Source organism: Pomacea canaliculata, linkage group LG7 (genome assembly GCF_003073045.1).
Source record: "Pomacea canaliculata isolate SZHN2017 linkage group LG7, ASM307304v1, whole genome shotgun sequence".
Taxonomy (NCBI): Eukaryota; Metazoa; Mollusca; class Gastropoda; order Architaenioglossa; family Ampullariidae; genus Pomacea; species Pomacea canaliculata.
In genome coordinates, this window is record NC_037596.1 from 10,197,188 (window position 1) to 10,215,918 (window position 18,731).

General features: G+C 37.2%; 1 protein-coding gene across 5 annotated transcripts in view; it reads left to right on the top strand.

Moving 5' to 3' along the window:
* The window catches only part of LOC112568154, a 33,437-nt gene extending 16,454 nt beyond the window's left edge, over positions 1-16,983 (top strand). For all 5 annotated transcript variants that reach the window (XM_025245288.1, XM_025245289.1, XM_025245290.1 and 2 more), the window contains 12 exons: positions 549-4,543; positions 7,513-7,848; positions 8,947-9,074; positions 9,478-9,688; positions 10,308-10,610; positions 10,955-11,242; positions 11,487-11,810; positions 12,345-12,464; positions 12,995-13,195; positions 13,660-13,794; positions 14,228-14,241; positions 14,451-16,983. In XM_025245288.1, the coding sequence (XP_025101073.1) occupies positions 4,462-4,543; positions 7,513-7,848; positions 8,947-9,074; positions 9,478-9,688; positions 10,308-10,610; positions 10,955-11,242; positions 11,487-11,810; positions 12,345-12,464; positions 12,995-13,195; positions 13,660-13,794; positions 14,228-14,241; positions 14,451-14,720 (2,412 nt within the window). In that variant the 5' untranslated portion in view covers positions 549-4,461 and the 3' untranslated portion in view covers positions 14,721-16,983. The remainder of the gene's footprint in view (positions 1-548; positions 4,544-7,512; positions 7,849-8,946; positions 9,075-9,477; positions 9,689-10,307; positions 10,611-10,954; positions 11,243-11,486; positions 11,811-12,344; positions 12,465-12,994; positions 13,196-13,659; positions 13,795-14,227; positions 14,242-14,450) is intronic.
* Positions 16,984-18,731: the final 1,748 nt, after the last annotated feature.

An 18,731-nucleotide genomic window follows, 5' to 3' on the forward strand; every position in this document is an offset into this window, starting at 1 on the left:
AAAGAGCAATAATTTTAAGAGTTACCATGTGTGATGTTAGTATATCGCGGACTCAGCTGCGACCTATAGTTTGTTTCCTCCTTCGTTCTAGTTGCATAAACTGAGTATGACATGAACAAATGAGCGCGAATGATGTCCTTTAGCGTCCAAACGCGTGTCACAGAGAATACAGACCGTTAAAAAAGGAAGAAAATCGTTTGGTTAGTTTTTAAAAAAAGGAAAATTGAAACACCGAAAGATCTTTCGCCAACAGCGACGACGTATTATATTATTGCACAGTGAAAGCTCGCCTGTCTCAAACAGCGACGAACAACGTGAGAGAATTAATCGGTGAAAAAGAAAATAGAATATTTTTAGTCAGCACTGTAAAACGTAAGAGCTTAATGTGGCAGGTCATTATATTTTTTGTGGCATAAAAGAACAGAACACGTACATATCTAGCCTTCTGTGTGTTTGAGTGCATGCCTGCGTGTTTGAGAGAGAGAATGAAATGCGGACATTGTAGTGTGGCATACTACACTGTCAAATTTTTTTTTCCTTTTTTGCAGACACAGTTGCATCAGGAGGACATTTGTTTCATGCATCATTGGCTTTGCTGGCTGTAGTTCTTGCGGATGTGTATGCATATTTCTTCTCCTATTTATGAGGTGAAAAAATATTTCAAGCAGAAAGATTTTATTTGTGATTAAAGTGCAAGTGTGGATTATAGCGTGAGACGCGTTTTTAAGTCATAACATTTGTTTTGCTCATCCGGATTTCGACAAATAAGGGAGAAAAACCCGTTAAGAGCAACATATTGTTGCTTCTAATTAACATGAAAACACCAGTCCTGTTAATTATTATGTTAACGCTTAGATTTTTTTTAGCTTTGATTGTGTTGATAGATACAAATGCTTGTTGTGTACTCATTTAAATAGCTTGTATACCTATAGTCACTGATACAATAAGTACGTGCTTGCGCGCGCCTGTGTGCTTCTGCAATAGACTCAACTGATATGTTTGACTTGTCTTGATATGTCTGCCTGTCACAATATCTTCGTGTTTTAAAATCAGCTTCCATTTTAACTACATTAATTTTTTTGTTTTATTATTTATTTGTTTGTTCTTGTAATATTTAACAATATTTAAGTCTCTCTGTAAGTATGCTAACCACCCTTATCTTCAAAGCTGACGCAAATGACCGTTTAAGTTCTTGTTCCGGTCAGCCTAAGGCAATAGTTGTGTTTGTTGCTGAGTGAATGGGCAATTGTCCTGAATGAATATTTTAAATACTTTTTTGACACATTCTATTGTGCACAGTGTAATGTAATTTTGTTACATTTCATGAATGGACTGGAGCTGCCAAGAAATGTAATATTAAACACAATGTTGCTGTCGTCTTCAAAACTAAAAACCAAACTCCTTTACGAACTGGAGAAAAGTTTGATTCTTAAAGTAATGCCTGTAAATGTCGTTGCAGGTGGCATGACCTCCATTTTGATCACTGTTATAAAGACAACAATATACATGAAAATCGAGTGAGGAGTAATTAGGAACCCAGTTGACAGAAAATTCTTCTCGAATTCACTATTCTATTTAATGTATCAACACGTGTCATTCGTGCTGACCTCACATCTCTCGTTCACATCTTTATGCTTGATTACTACATACTAAAAACATTGGGATAAATGAAAAACATGTTCAGTTGTACTATGTTTATGTTTATGCACAGACATTTTGTCTTATAGCAAATATATTTTGCCTGAATTTATTGTATACATTGAGTTTACATGCAGACATTAAGTAAGGAAACATTTTTCTTTTTTTTTTTTTGTATAAATTTTATTTTTATCGTTTTTTCCCGTATCTGTTTCTAATGGCTCCGCAGGAGCCACCAATATCTATCAGGGGACTTTTATATAAGTTTTGAAATGTTGAAAAAGGCATAATTTTTTATTTGTCTGTCTTTATTTATTTTGCAATGCACAAATGCACAAAACATGAAATACACAAAATAATATTTAATATCATACATGTACACAAACAAAATGTAATATATACATTAGGTTAAACAACTGTTTAAAATGTTTTTGACTAACAGTACATACATACATGTCGGGTATTAAGTGTCCGGGGATTAAGTGACTGGACACCTCTGCTTTGTACCGTAAATAAGCGACTGCACAGAGAGACAAAGGCTTTACTGATCTGCAGCTTATACAAACGATTTTAGGTTTTAACATAATTATGACAGTTCTCCTAAAGATGCCCTCAATTAGTTTAAAAATCCATTTTTACTCTTATACACAAATTTACTGCTCTGATCACAAAGTTGTTTGCAATCTTTCATCCACACATGTTTAAATGCTCATTGTAAGCTTCACTAAAAATAATTTTCACTTTCACAGTGTTCCAAAACTTTCTCATTTTCACATTTCCACCACACTTCAAATACATGGATCTGGACTAAATATCCCGACTATTATAACGATATGTTACTACCTAAACAGATTGCAGTTAAGTATACTAAAAGGGTAAAATTCCTGTATAATTCTCTGAAATACCCTGGATCTCTACATCGCCAATAAGGAAAGAAATCACAACATTCATAATATTATGTCAAAGAAAAAGTATGCGAAGATTAGCCACAAACAGTACATCTGGGAACAACGACGAAGTTGAGGACGGATATAGTTAAACCAGAAGAAATATTTTGTACAACAAAATTATATTTAAAATATATAGAGACTGGCGAAAATACTTCATTGAGAGGTATATGTCGTTCCTATTCATTTGGAATGTTAAGCTGACAAAGTAATGGCTGACTATGGCAACGCCGCGAATAATTCCTGAATTAGAATGTTCTATGTGATTCCTGTGAGAAGATCAGTAGAGAGCGAGGCAAAGGCTGCCGAAACCACATGGGCCCAACTGAGGGGCGCTGCCCAAAACCGGGTCCGCTGGTGTTGGTGTTGTTGCTGGCGAGGTGTTGTTGCGGCCCTATGCTCCTCGAGGAGTAGCAAGGAATGATGATGATGATGTGATTCCTGTAGGCAAACACAAAAAGTTAGCATGAAAAGTTGTATCTGTCAATGATGAACACACAAATATATATGCATGTCAACTATAATTACAACCAAATGAGAAACAAGAGAGAAGCATGAACACTTCCACGTTAGGTACACAGCATCGTTGTCACTCCTTATCATTAATATTATTTTCTTTATAATTAAATATTTATTTTAAAAAGTAGTAAAAGTTTGCTTTCAAATTTTAAACTAAATGATGAAAAAAAGCACCAAAAAATCATTTATTTAAAAATGTAATCACAAACTTAAGCTAGAGCACATGCTTTCTTGTCCTATCTGGAAGTCTGTCATTGCTTCTGGGGCATTAATCCAAAATCTTTCATCTTGTACACCACACATATAGAGTTTTATTCATAAAATTTTCTAATAGTATATTTTTATGCTTTTTTTTTCTTTTTTTTTTTTTTGGGGGGGGGGGGGGGGCATATCTATCACGTTTTCTGGTTTAGATATACGTAAACTGTATGTTCCTCTCTTATATTAGTCGTGAGTGAGGTGTATACGTTTTGCAATGTAAAACCTCACTTCTGTTACAGTGTGCCTTTCGAAATGATATCCTTAGTTTTTATTTTTTGGATTTTTTACCGGCAGACGTGTGGCTTGCATTTAACCTTATTTTACAATAAAAGTCAATTAGGATGACACTACACAATATTCGAGTATTTTGGTTTATGGTCAAGTGGGTGTAATGAAGCCACTTCACAGAAACTAGCATTTACATCAATCTGAGGAAAGAGCAGCAGCGTCTCATCTGCAGGACTAACATTTTCCAGAGAAAATCAAGATGTTGCAGCGCCGTTTGGAAATTATGTGTAATATAGCATATGTAGTTTACACAAATAAGTGATTATTTACTTTTATCAAAACAATATTACAGAGAGGAGATGACACTAGACCTATTCACCATGCTTAATGCTAGCTGTGCTTGGATGCATGTTACCGACTAGAGTTAAAATATCGATTAAAATATTGATGATCCTCGTTGATATTTCGTTTTGTATTTTTCTGGCCTAGATTTGCAAGATGAAACTTTACCACAGATATCCTCGAACTTTGACATACTTCTCCCTCATTCTCTCAGCAACTGTGGGTGCCTATCCACTCGCTGAAATGCGGATGTATTTCCCGTTGTCCTGTACTCTATTTAAGCCAATTTACATGCATAAGCTTTCAGTTATTAAATGCAGTCACATGTATAGAACCATATTCTATGTTAAACGACTAGCGAAATATTAGTAACAAGGAAATGATTCTAGTTTTGTTGCAACAGTCCATAAAGAAATAGTGTGTCTTTCTGCAAAGATCTTGATTCAAATACTTCGTGAAAGTAGGTGATAGACAAGTGGGTAATATTGACTGGCTGTTCTGAGACTTCACAGTTCCAAGCACAAGAATGCATCACGCCAAGAAGTCTCAGTCCTGCACCCTGTGGAGAGTTGGTGTCTTCCTTCTTTCTCTTCCATCAATAATCAGAGGTAAAGGAGACTCAAAAATTGTTCGTCGATTTCATTTGATATCAACAGACGTTAAAGAGTACAAAAGTATAGTAACGGATTGAAGATGAGATAACATGTAGATTAGTTTAATAAAACGCGCCCGGTTCTCACTTTTTGTTGGCGTCCCGGTTTCCACACTATACACTCTTCTTCAGTATCACAGTGTCACTAACTGGACTGTCGTTGCGATAAATGTCTCCTTTACTCTGCTCCTAATCATCTTTCTTCTAGATTCACCAGTCTCCATCCCGCCAACTTCATCCATGTACTCTGACTCCGTATGCCTCTTACATTGTTCTGCTGACCAGCGAGCCTTTGCATACGCTGGTCCATCTGCTTGGGTTACCCTCCCATAGCTGTCTGCCAGGTTGCCTCTTTAAAGGGTTTCAAGCTGATACCTCACGGTGCTCACCTCTACACTTTCAAGCACTCGTCTGCGCCTTAAACATTTTTCATGGGATTTCCTACTCTCATAAACTTAGCACGCTCATCCAGTTCTGTATTTCAGTGAAAAGGAAATTTTTGAGTAAATAACTCATCTTCAGCAAAATTTATTTTATTCTTCACCCGAAAAAAAAGGCTGCAAGCAAAATGTTTTTGAGAGGCAGTATACGTCTTAGATTCCCAATAAAAGGTATTAAAAAGGTAAATATAATCAAACCAGTAGAATGAGACGAATACACAAGTTGTCATGAAAATCACATTTGATCCAAAACTAAAACGACAAACAAAAAACAAAAAAAGGAAGTTACAACTGATGTTTATAAAAAAAGTTAAGAAAATCCACTTGCTGTCAAATCTTTATTAATGATATTATTTATGAGACAGAGACATGAAAATACAAGACCTAAATATTCCAAACGACGGCAACACCTATACTGTGAAACAAAGGAAGCTAAATCAGAACCTACGAGGTTAAGTGAGAATGCCAGTAGTTTTCAATCACCGGTAAAACCCAGAATGTTTCTCCTATGGCAGAACATTTTCGGCTGGATTAAGATGTAGAATCGTTGATGGACTTTCTTGACGAGAGATGCCACATTGTTCTCCTAACTGTACTTGTTCCCAGGAAGTTGAAGTCGTCTATCTGTTCAATGGCTGAATGTTTGCATGAACATTTATTTACTCTGTCTCTTTGGGGTCGATTTAGATGAGGAAGTTAAAGATTAGAAAGCAGACTGTCTGGGAAAGACCAAATGCCGAGGGCTTGTTAAAGATTTTATTCGAAATGGCGGTGCTGAAGACAGGCGTAACGTAAGCAACACACAAATGATGATGTTTCTGCTTTATCTCTACTGGACCTGTCTCCTGTCTCCATTCCTACGTTCGACACAATGGACCACTCTCTGCTCCTTCATAGACTACACACCCTCTACGGGATTTCTGGACCTGCACTAGTGTGGTTCAACTATCTCACTGATTGGACCCAGACTGTGTTTTTTGATGGTCAAACATCTCGCCCTGCTCCACTTTCTTGTGGCGTCCCTCAAGAGTCAGTACTCTGCCCAGTTCTGTTTATTCTGTATATGAAGCCACTTTCATCTTGTATCCAGTCTCACAAGGTTTCTCATCAATCATGACACGCAACTCTATTGCTCCATTCCACTTACTGAGTCTTACTTTGCTAGCAGCAGCATAGAAGCCTATATTAGCGATGTCAAAGACTAGATAGAAAACAAACTTCAACTCAACGACGATAAAACGGAAATCCTTTTATGAGGAAATCGATCTTCACTCGTTTGACCGCAAAATTGCATCAAGTAGGACAAAACCAACATCACTTTTGCATCCTCCATCAGGAATCTGGGATTTATTGTCACTTCAGACAAGACTCTTGCTTAACAAGTGACAGCTGTCTGTCAGTCTGTTTATTATAATAGACAAGCCACAGCTATCTGTCAGTCTGCCATCCGTCACATTTTGTCTACGCGCGCTACCAACACTCCTGACTGTGTGTTTGTTTTATCCAGACTTGATTACTACAACTTGCTTGCTGGATGCCCTGAATACCTTCTTCACAAACTCCACAAAGTACGGAACTCTGCTGCACGTCTGGTACTTAGAGCCAGGAAACGGGACCACACCACCCGTCTCATTTGTTTTCTACACTGGCTTCCCATCCATTCCAACAACATATGGTCACATGATTTTTAGTTATTGTACAGTGAAACAATGGAACTCTCTCCCTGTCCATATCCTCCACCTACCCACTATTGAATCCTTTAAGCGTGCACTGAAAACACACTTCTTCCTTAAGCGTTTCTCTTAACACCTTTATTCATCACCGGTATTGTTGTTTACCCTATCGTCTTTCATACGTTGTTTGTCTGTTTTTCTGTCTCGCCTATGCTGTTCATGTCTCGTTCTTGTTCTTAAGCGCTAAGAGCATGTTCCTTAGGTGTGTAAGTATGCGGTATAAAAGTTTTGCTATTATTGTTGTAGTTATGATTATTATTATTACACACAGAAAAGGTTCTTAGGAACCAGGTAATACAACATGCCGGAAGATTAAAGTGAAAAGTTAGAATGACAGCATCATCCATCGACCAATTGGCATGAGAGGCAAAGAGAGAGAAAGAGATTTTTATAAAATGCAGAGTAAGGCGACAAATATGACAACCTTAATGCCACAGGAAGGTTGTTGTATAACTCTTGATAAAGAAGACTAAGGAAACCATTCCTAATTGAGAAAAATGTCAAAATTTTATTTTCACTAGTCTCTGACCTTCTTGTCAAAACAACCATCTACGCAGTGACAATATTATTAAAATGAGATAGTGTGTGCGTGCATTTATGTGTGTGTGTGAGAGAGAGAGTTATGTGTTTTTGTATGTGTTCACGGCTACGTTCGTTTGTGCTTTTGAGCGAGAAAAAATGTTACTTATGCTTTTTGGTTGTTACATGTGAAATTAAAAAACTTATAGTTTGTGTGAAACCGATATTTTCAGGTGTACTTATCTCTCCCTGTGGTACAGACGGCGTGAGAGAAGTGCTGGCTGACCAAGACACTGTCTTCACCTGCACGGCTCAGGGAGAAGTGGACTGGAGAGTGCTACGTTATGGCGCCACTAGTTCTACTTCATTTGCAATTTGCAACGATACTTGCCACCAATTCTATAATTATAGTAATCTGTTTATGGCAAAAATAGTTAATCCTTTTCAAACAAGTTCTATGACCATTACAGCTGCGAATCGTTCAAGGATTGATATGTTGATCAACAGCACTCTTGAGTGTGTTAGTTCAGTTCACTCAGATCCATATCGCTGTGAACTCAACTATGTTTGTAAGTAGTTTTCCGTCACTTGTTTTGGCCAAAAGTTTGTTTGTCAAAGCGTTTACACTAGGTTTCGATTGAATTAATATTTACATCTTTTGCTGTGAACTTTATAAATTGCTTTTGTAACATGTTTCTAACCTTTAATCGCAATGTTGTGATTTTTTTAGCTGTCATTAGAAGTACAGAACATACATTATTTTTATTAATATTGTAAAGTCTTTAAGGAAACTTAATCCTTTTTGTTGAGAAAGCATAAACTTGGGGGGGGGGAGGATTACAGTTATCTTGAAGGATAGATTTTTAATAGTATGAGGACTATTCGGTTGAATCCTGTAGACGAGAGTAAATTGACTAGGATTTTGCTTCTAAATCATTTGCGATTTTCTTTTGGACTTTAAAATATCAATCAATTCATGATCTGTCAGACTCAATCATTGTTGGAATGTTTTCCACCTGTAACATCCGAATTTTCAATGATAAAAAGTTCTAGAAACATAAACCTAAACTTAGTAAATTGAAAGAAATATAAATATTAAAATTCAATACTTTTTTTCCTTTGTTTTCTCTTGTCAGATGACCACACAAATTGTGTCTGTTTCAAGAATCGCGCCAGTTCATGCATTAAATCGTTCCCATGCGAAAATATTAAAGATTTGTTTCATCTAAGTTGTATATATATATAATTTTGATTAATAGTTTGACAAATTATTACATTTGGTATTTTTCGGCCCATTTTTCAATTCTAAATATCCTTCTCACTGTGCTGCTCGTATTTTAGTAATCCATAAGCTTTAGTACAGACATAAATGTGTCCTCGTTCATTTTGCCGAATGAATACACACATGTTCACCATACTTGAAACGCTTATGATTGATATGTGTGTGTGTGTGTGTAATAGAGATCTTTACTTGGAAAACGGACGCCGATTCAAAATTATTAGGTAACATTAAAAGGATAATTTATTCACTAAATATCAACATCTGAACTGCATCCTTTTAATTTAATCATATCGGTAAGACAAAAACAACAGTTTAATAATATAAATGTGGTTTATCTATAGTACTCACTTTGTGTCACTCTGTCCTACATCAAATTGTTTTTCAGATCCAGCAGAGGGCGTGTCATGCTCCCTTTTCAATACTTCATGGTCTGTAACTGTGTCCTGTGACATCAACTTTGTCTACTCCTCACGTAGACGTTACACGTGTCAGCTTTACCGTCTAAAGAAGGGAGTGAGTGCACTATTATTAATGTCGTTTAGTTAAACAGGTAAACGTGTAAAACAAATGCATGGTTTGTTTCCTTTGCAGTCAGCTAACCCACTGAAGCATTTACATATAAAACTTAAAACAAATTCCTTCTTGATTCTCAGGCGAGCTGCTGAGTTAACTGTGGAATATAATGCGAGCTTCTTTCTATTCTGATGTTAAATGAAAACTGAAGAATTGTGCAGAAAATAAAAAATTGATAAAAGTAATGGATTTTACATTTCATGTAATTCTTGCTGGCTAAGAAATAATAATGCCTGAGGTAATTCTAATAACGCTGTGTACATACATCTGTCGATGGCTATCAGTTACTCATTGGTTCTTTTTCTGCTAAAATTTTTTTTACCGTAAATCTATTTTGTTGTAGTCACAAAACGAAACTTTAAAATCAGTCACCATGGTGACATCCCCCACCAGACAGGTGATCACCAAAGGTGAAGTGAAAGTGTCGGGTGTCTGTATGTTCAATACAACACTTCCATCAGAGGAAGGACGATATGGCTTTTTTGTCATCGTTTCACCGGGTGGACAAAGCTACGAAGCCAAATCTTCTAACGGTTCCAAGTGGATTAAAAGTGGTAAAAATTTGCTTACTTAGATCCAGCAGAGGGCGTGTCTAACTGATTAGGTATTCCTTTCACCTTCTTTCTGTTGTGGTGTTAAATAAAACCAAATGCCGAAAAATTGTGTGGGAAAAATAAATTAAAACAGTAATAGAATTTAGATTTCATGTAGTTATTGTTGGCTAGGGAAATAATAGTGTGTTGGATCCTTCTGTAAAAAAAAACTGTTTCATGTGATATAGTTGTTAATGGTTATCTAAATAGTAGTATCCTAGGTTTCAACTGTCTCACTATTTCTTCTTTTCCGTCACTTTTATTCTTACAAACACACACATTCTCTCTCTCTCTCTCTCTCTCTCTCTCTCTCTCTCTCTCTCTCTCTCTCTCTCTCTCTATCCTTACTTTCTGTATCTTACTTTTTTTCCTCTCTCTACCTTTAACAATCAATCTTTACAAATCAGTTTCACAATGTCCTTGAATTTCAGATGAAAAAAAGAGTTTATTACATTTATTCATTTGATTTAGATTCTTCCTTTTTGTATTTTTCTTGTTTGTAATGTGTCAGGAAGTCAAAAACACTCAAAAAAACTTTCATCAACATACAAGATTGTAACATTGGCTATTGTCTGAACAGAACAGCCTCACTCGCCAACAATTTTCTGTGGTCCTCAACCCTACGTGTTAGAAAACACTAACGTCACATGTACCTGTACAACCACTAGTCTCGGACAACCCAAAGGGTTGCTAAGATGGGTTACAAGTAACCAGATTAAACCCACGACATCAGCCTGGCTAGAGGACAAGAATATTAGACCACAAGTACTGCACCACAACTGTGTCTTGACCCTATCAGACCATGGAAAAACCTGGTTCAGATGTGACATTATAAGAGGGGAGAAGGAGACCCATGGAGAAAACTACACGGCTAGTGTGGGATGTATGTGAACAAGCATTTTTGTATTCTTTCCCTTCATGATTACATTGTTAGCGTTTACATTTATGCATGGTATGTATTTGTATGTATTCATGTAAATGATAGCATCAGACAAAATAAATAACAAATCTGACTGCAAAATTCTCAACATCTCCAAACAGATAATATATATATAGTGGTGTCTGGGTTTGGATTTTCTCCCTTTTTTTTTTTTTTTTTGTTCGAGCTGTTTATTAATTAGTAATTTCCATTTAAATACACACTATAGAGCCAGACAGCAGACTCACACCAAAGATATTCTTTACTTATTATCTGTTATATATTAATATTTAATGATATTTTTACAGATGCTGCCAAACCGATACAGTTTTTACTTAACAGCTTTCATCAAAATCAAACAGTGAGTAATGGAGATCAAGTGAACTTTTCGTGTGAATCCGACGGCCGACCCGCACCAAATGTCACCATCTATAGCAATGACAACAACTCTGTTATCGTTAAAGGCTTGTCTATTATCAACTACACGTTCACCGCTCGGTGTGAGGACACAGCCACCTACACGTGCTCCGCGTGGAACGAGTTTTCACGTCAGTCAGGCGTGACCACCTCGGTCAGTCTCGACCTCAACGTCTGGTGTAAGTGAAGGCTTGTTTTCGTCTTCAATCAGTTATTTCCTTTCCTTTAGGCGTCATTCTTGTTCCCCACTTCCAACAATAAAAATGTGCGAACTAAAAGTCATTTACTTATTGTTTTATTGTACTTCTAAATACTACGTACGCAAGAGTGAACAATCAATTGTTATTGCTACTCAGCGCGTTATTATTGGTCTGTTTTGTGATTCCTTAAACTGGTTTGTGCATTGTGCTTAATATTTTATAGGTAAGCCACAAGGTCTTTCGTCTACTCATCTTGGGGAGTACATTGTAAACCAACGAACAGAAATGACCTTTCTCATCATTATAAACCCCGTACCACATATGTATCGTGTGTGGTCGGCAAGGTCTTCAGATATTTTTAATAAAAGTATCGATGAAGAAATTGAAGGATTCATAAACATCAGCTGTAAGGCGGACAAAGTGCATCGTTACCTATCCACCTGCACTCTGACAGTCTTCAATGAGACTTCCCTGTCACCTGGCTCGTACAAAGTGCAGATCATCAATAAGGCTGGTGATGAGAACTTCACTGTCATCCTGACCTTTTGTAAGCAGCTGCATTTCTATCGCTGTTTCCTTTCCTTTTGTTGGTTATACGTTTTCAGCTCTACTCTTGTAAGTCGTGAGAAGAGGACATTTTCTTGATATTTCTCGATGGTGCCCTAAACCCTGTCGCATGCGCACTTGTCAGGACCAGAGAGGTGTCTAACTCTTCAGTCTAACAGCCTAACTCTTCGTGTGTAAAACACAGGGTGTGCTAAGACCAGTATATCTCTATGTATTGAGAGAGACGAGACAGAGACGTTCCCAGTATGCAGATCATTGACACTGAGAGGTCTAGAAGGCTATAAGCCAAGAGTTTATCAAACAAGATATATTTATGTATCTTTATCTTTCCAGCCTCCTTCCTGATTCCCTCTTTGGATTGTGTTATTTCTCGTAACTTTTTGCTTATCAACTAACTTTTTATGCACTTTTATTTCTTGTTCCGTACTAAATTTATCTTCATATTATTGCGATGAAATCTAGATTGAGGAATATACAGATGACAATTAGTTTATTGTATTTATTTGCTTCATAGCTGTCACGAGAAATATGGAGTCAATCAACCTGGCTGTCCCTGTTGGTGCAGTGTGTGCCATCCTTTTCATCTCTGCGATTGTTGTACTCGTTGTAAGTTGGAATCGGAGGAAAAATAAAGGTATGCTCTTAATATCCTCGTCTAATTAGCACTTGGTTGTAAGATGAGAAAATGCATGTAAACATGTAAATTCTGGTCTATTTAGTCTAGGTAATTTTAATTAATCTGTAAAAAACTATCAATCAATCTAGATAGGCTTTGATTTACCACCTTTCTTTTTTTTTAGTTTGATAGAGTGAGACCACCTCTAACATAAAATTCGTCAGCCGTTTCCGATCATAGGTTTAACACTTTGTGCATGATAATTGAAACAAATCTTGATTACCTGCGTTGGAACCGAGGAGTCAAAGGTAGAGAGTCAACATGACTTCGTGTCATCATTGTTCCCTATTGACTGGCGGGAGTGTCTTCTGCAGCAACTAAGCGTGTAAACATCTCCATCCAACTGTATTACAGCAAACCTCTCTATCTCACCTGTGCAATAAGTGCAACAATGTGTAAAAGGGTCACTCGTACTGAATAGCCACTTCGGCGAGGTCATTAGCAAATTCTTCTGCGTCAGTGTTTGTGTGTTGTCATGGTTTTCCTAGGGCCTTCCGTACGATCTAATCGTATTCCACCGCCGTTAAGATTACACGTTGAGGAAGCAGAGGTAAATGTCGGCATTTCACAGCCTGAACCCTGTCAGACACCGCTGTATGCCGTAGTGGACAAGACGAAAAAGAAAGCAAACAGTCGGCCTGAGCATATTAATGAAACTGGAAAACAAACGGAAAAATCCGAGAAACGAGGTGAGTAGACACACAAAACAAAACCACGTGAGGAACTTCAACTATCAGCAAAGTTAAATAACATATGGACAATTTAAGTACAGTCCTTGGCGCACATTAATAAATAATGTCATATTACAATCGACCTTTTCGCATAAAGGTAATGAGAAATTAAAACAATATTTGAATTAAAACCAGGAATAATTACGATCACATCGAAGTATGATTTATTCTGACAAATGATAGTGGAAAGCTAGTCTGTGGGGATAGCATGAGGACAATTCTTATATTGAGGGATTGACAAAAGATGTACTGTGACACCATAAGAAAAAATTGCATTTGTATCATTTCAGATTGATCCGATAAAAAAACTAAATAGAGCGAAATTATCAAATTAACAAACATGAATTATTTATTTGTTTATTCGTTGATTTATTTTAATTCATATTGCCATATGCTAACCTGTTGGTCGATGATCTTTACAGAAGTTTCCGATCCTGGATTCCCACCGGCTTGTGAAGTAGTATATGCCGTTGTTGACAAAACAAGAAGCAGATATCCAGCCAAGGTTAATAACTCACAAAAGTTGGCAAAAAGAAGACATTCACAAGCAAAGAATGGTAATTTACCCATAAAGCGCTTGTATAGCTACATTGTCTAGTTGCAAACTATAAAAGCTTCCTTATGTTTACTTGAAGAAAATTATTTTAATGTGTATTGTTTAAGTACTCATTAGAACATCTAGACGTTTGAGTCAGTTGTTAGAAATAACCTCTCATTATTCTTAGCCTGCTTGTCACTTAGCAGACATTGATTTTAATTAATGGGCATCAAACATTGAACTCTTTGTGTGGACTGTCCACGTAATGAGCATTTTTGCTTTCAACACAGCAGAGATTTAAAACAGATTTTATGTAATAGTATCAATATCCATGAATGAATATTGTTAGTTCAAAGTTCTTTCCACTGCACACACACACACTGCATTAACATTAACATTCTGCCATCTGTGTTTTCAATTGACCAACTTGCAGCGACATTTTCTGTGTGCAGGTTCACGGAATGAGGTCAGTTTTAGCTTGTACGGTTGCGTGTTCGTGTTTATATTTACGTGCTAACGAATGCTATGAGTGCAGTCTACGTATATGATTAATTTGTGTTTGATTGCGAAAGAAAAAAAAAAACCTGCAATCGCTAACGACGAGCTGTTTTTTGGAGGGGGTAGATGGAATGTTTTTACAATGTTATGCCTTACATAATATTTACAAATTTGCAGGATCAGTTTTCAGAAGAGTCCAGGTATAACGACAGTGATTTGGTCCAGTACCAGAATACAATATATGCACCTCCAGCACAAGATCAGGATGGTGGCAAGTGGGACGTTCGCACGTCTGCGCCACGTTGTCATACGGTCGAGGACGGCAAATGGCTCAACTCGGCAGGTCTTCTTTACACCTTCCCTCACTTTGACCTCAGCAGTGACCTACGGTGTCACCCACCCCCCACGCAAGATGAGACAGAATACTGCACACTTCACCTGATATAAAAGTTTGCTGCCTTTGAGGAAGAATCAGACGATTGAAATGTAGTTTTGTCTACATGCAAAAGTAAACCGTATGAAGGAACACCAACCTGTCCATTTTTAGTGCGATAGATTGTACTTAAAACTGCTCGAAACTCCTTTGTATGGATGTGGGTGGCGTGAATTGTCTGGATGTTTCAGATAGGATGTGACTGGCTGTGCTGAGTGGAAGTACCAAGCTTACACGACGCAAATGACTGATTTGTTCTTAATCTTTGACCGTCCCGCTGAGAATTAGGTCTTCACCAAACTGGAAATTCACAGCCGTTTGTGTTCCTTGTTTCCCTCTTATGTGCATGACAGCGAGTGACAATGACTGTTCTTGATGGGCAAGACATGTGGTTAGATGTAAAATTAATGGAGAAGAGAACATTGTTCTTGGTCATAACATTTTTTCTGGGGAACTGTCGAACAAAAGGTGTTACTGCCATTTCCCATTCCTTAATGATGGACATGATCGCTAGGTAGGCTAGGAAACAAGTGTTAAGTAAATGTTTGATGCAATCTATTTACAAATAAATGTATTGCCTCCTAATTATAAGATGTTATCGCATCAATAGGTGTACTAAACATGTAAATAATTCTTTTTTTACTCCCTTCATTTCATCCTTACTTTTACTTCATTATTTACGATCTTTTTTCTTGATAGACGGAAGAGAGGCCATCGCTGACAACATACTTCTAGATGGGGAGAGTGGCAAATTCATAAACGTTTTATACGTTACGTAATTTTTACACATTTGCACTTTGAAACTTCTTTTTGTGTATAGGGGCGGCTAGGGTAAATTGGTTGAATGTTTAATTGGGATGTGACTGAGTGCAGCCAGCAACATCTCATATGTTTTAGAACTTGTTTCTATTTTCTTGCACTTTCGGCCATAGCAACTGCAATGGTGACATTAAGAAGAGGGTGCTAGCTGTCTACTCAAATGACTCTATTTCTCATATAACTTCTTACTGCTTTGCCTTGGAGCAGAAAAATCTCTCTTCTTCCTTAGCCACACAGCATGTCCTCCCTTTCACATATGATTTATTTGATGTTGCGTTCTAAGAATAAAGTGCTGGAAAATATTTAATTTTTCTTTCATCTTTACTACTTAACGTTTGAATCCTTTCTTTACTACCTGAAACTGAAACTTCGGACGGTGCGTGCAGTTAGCTGAACTTAGACTGTTACCTACCCTACAAACTCAATGCCCAGCGCACTTCAAAAGGGTTACACCCAGGCAATTTATTTTATGTCGCATGACCTATGGGGTCATCTATAGATGAGTCTGAACATCATGCCTGAGAAACAGTTATTATGTTAAAACAATGACATTGAATTTCCGCTGTTGCGCCTTTCAGGACTGGATTTTGAATTTTTGTGTTGAGCTGTGTGTAGTGAAAGTGTGAAAGTATTGGATGAATGCATGTGTATTGGGTGTGTCTATGCATGCAGTCAGTGGAACTGATAAGTATGAGTAGTGTATGGCTTATGCAAAAGTGTGTGTGTGTGTGATCTCGCAACTTTTAGCTTTTATTGTCTTGTCTTTGCTTTTGGAACCTAGGAATATGTGGAATGTGAAGCTGTGGTAATATGTGACACAATGTTTAGGTTTAGGAGGCATTTACATAGGGAGACCGCATCGACACGTGACTCAGTTATGAAGCAATGTGAAACGGTGCCCCTGGGTTCAAAGTTCAAAGTGTGAACAACAGAGGCAAGTGTCACAAGGCAACAACATCATCAATACGCCCCTTGGAGGTGAATGTACTCGACTGTGGAACAGGACTCGGGGTTCATGTTGAAACACTTTCAGGGGAAAGCGAGGGTCGGCCTCTGACTTTCACATCCTCTCGACATGGTGAACCGCTTACATTCACTGCCCCTAGCCACGGATTATAAGACTCTTTACCAAAAGGATACTTAATTAAAATTAATATCCCCAAACGTGGTGCTTGATGCTGAAGAAGATACTTTGATCCACTTTGTCAAGCGGAATACTTACAGATGCTGATACCACACATCAAGGAGCATCTTCCTTCTGCACGCGGAACACTGAGATGGCGAGCGGCCACGTGCGATGCTGATAAACTGAAGGTGTAAACCAGACATGGGTTAAATTTCCGCTTCATAACGACTTTCTCCAAAGACAGCTAATGGTCTTTGCACATGCTGTCTGGCATTAATCTGTTATGAACCGGGATCTATGAATTTAATGTACTTACTAGGTCAAACCTATTAACCTATTATTAATTAAATGATCTCGATAACGACGTTACCAACACATCAGTGATACGAAATGTACTTTAACGATCTAGGTTCCAGGTTATCATTGTAATATTTTAATTATTAATAAAATAATGAAGATGGCTCATAATTTTCTAGTCGCTTAGTTGTTAGAGACCGCAAGTTTTTCAGCACCAGGCAGTGCACTCTCCTCTTATTTTGTATCCATAATCTTTTTCAGAGGTCAAGAATCTCTTTTTAACATCTAGCTCATTTAAGGGAAGTACGAGCGCCAGACGGGTTTCGAATTGGCAAGTCTGCATGTTCCCTGCTCAGAACCCTCTAGGCTTAATTAAGTCTACTTAAGGCTTGACTTGTATGAGTAGGTATTTAGTCCATGTATACTACATCTTTAATTGCCGAGAACATAATTAAACGAAAGAAAAATGAATGGAAGAAAAGTCAAGCCAGTCAGGATTTAAAATGAGATAAATATATTGCAGATTGAAAGTCACAGTAATGACAGAACATCGAGAGAGGATGTGTAACGAAGACAAGCAATTTATTCTTCTATTCCTGTGTGTGAGAAAAGCGGTTTTTAATTTTTCAAATAACTCACTTGTTGTCTATTGAGACCTAAAGTAATGTGTTATTTATAGTTCTAAAACATTAAATTTTGTTTAAGTGGGGCGAGCTATAGAAAATAGAAGAAGGAAATCAGAACAAACTAAGAAAACAAGAACTGAGGTTGTTTTTTTTCTAATTTCTGTAGCGGCAGTAATATTTATCACTGAATTCAGGGAAGGCCATCCACGAGGAAATATACAGGGTAGCTTACTTAAAAGTATCCGTTCTGGTAAGAGTGTACTACAGTAAGATGACTACTTTTAAGTAACCCTCCCTGTAGAAGGTAATAGTAACTAGAGAACGGGGTATGAGCCCTTGATTAATCCTAGACTTAAGCTGCAATTAATTAATGCTAGAAGTTCCCTGCTTTATTTTAAGAGGTAAATGTAGATTACTATTATCTGGGTCCGCTACTTTCTTGATTACCAAAGTTCTGAAAAATTTGTGTTCAAGCCATAGCGATCCACAAGCTGATAACCCTAAGGAGGTTCTCTAGTGTCTTTGACCATGTACACGTTCACCAGTTAGAGGTTCATTAAACCAGTGACTAAGTACTTATAATGTTCTCTTTTTAATAAAAGTGTTCGGGATTTTTTTTATCTTGTACGAGATGATATAATATAAAGACATGAAATCGTGAACGAATACAATATAAACACAATCTCTCACTCACTCTTACACACAAATAATTACAATGCTAGCACGCTGTGAGCAAGCTCATAACAAATTGAATAAGTAGACAACGAAATGCTGACAGTAAGAAAATTACAAACATTTATAACTATCTAGACAATGGACAAAGAAGTTAATTCAGTGAAGCTAGAAGTGGCACAGTAAAGGGAGGAGGAGAATGACCCAGATCACAAGTAAATAGTTTACTTGTTTGCGCGGAAATGTCTAAACAGTGAGGATTAAGTACAGCTGTATAAGGTAAGTGTTGTTTACACGCGGAATATTCTAAATTTGTCCTGCTTAAACTAATAAGATGATTTTCATGTGAAAGTGGATGCCTCGATCTATACGACAGTGTAAATTAATGCATTAATTATGGGAAACATTTAATTTAACTTGAGTTCATAGCACAGTAAAGGCAATAAATATAGAAATAATTGACTATCGTTTTCACAGGTATGTTC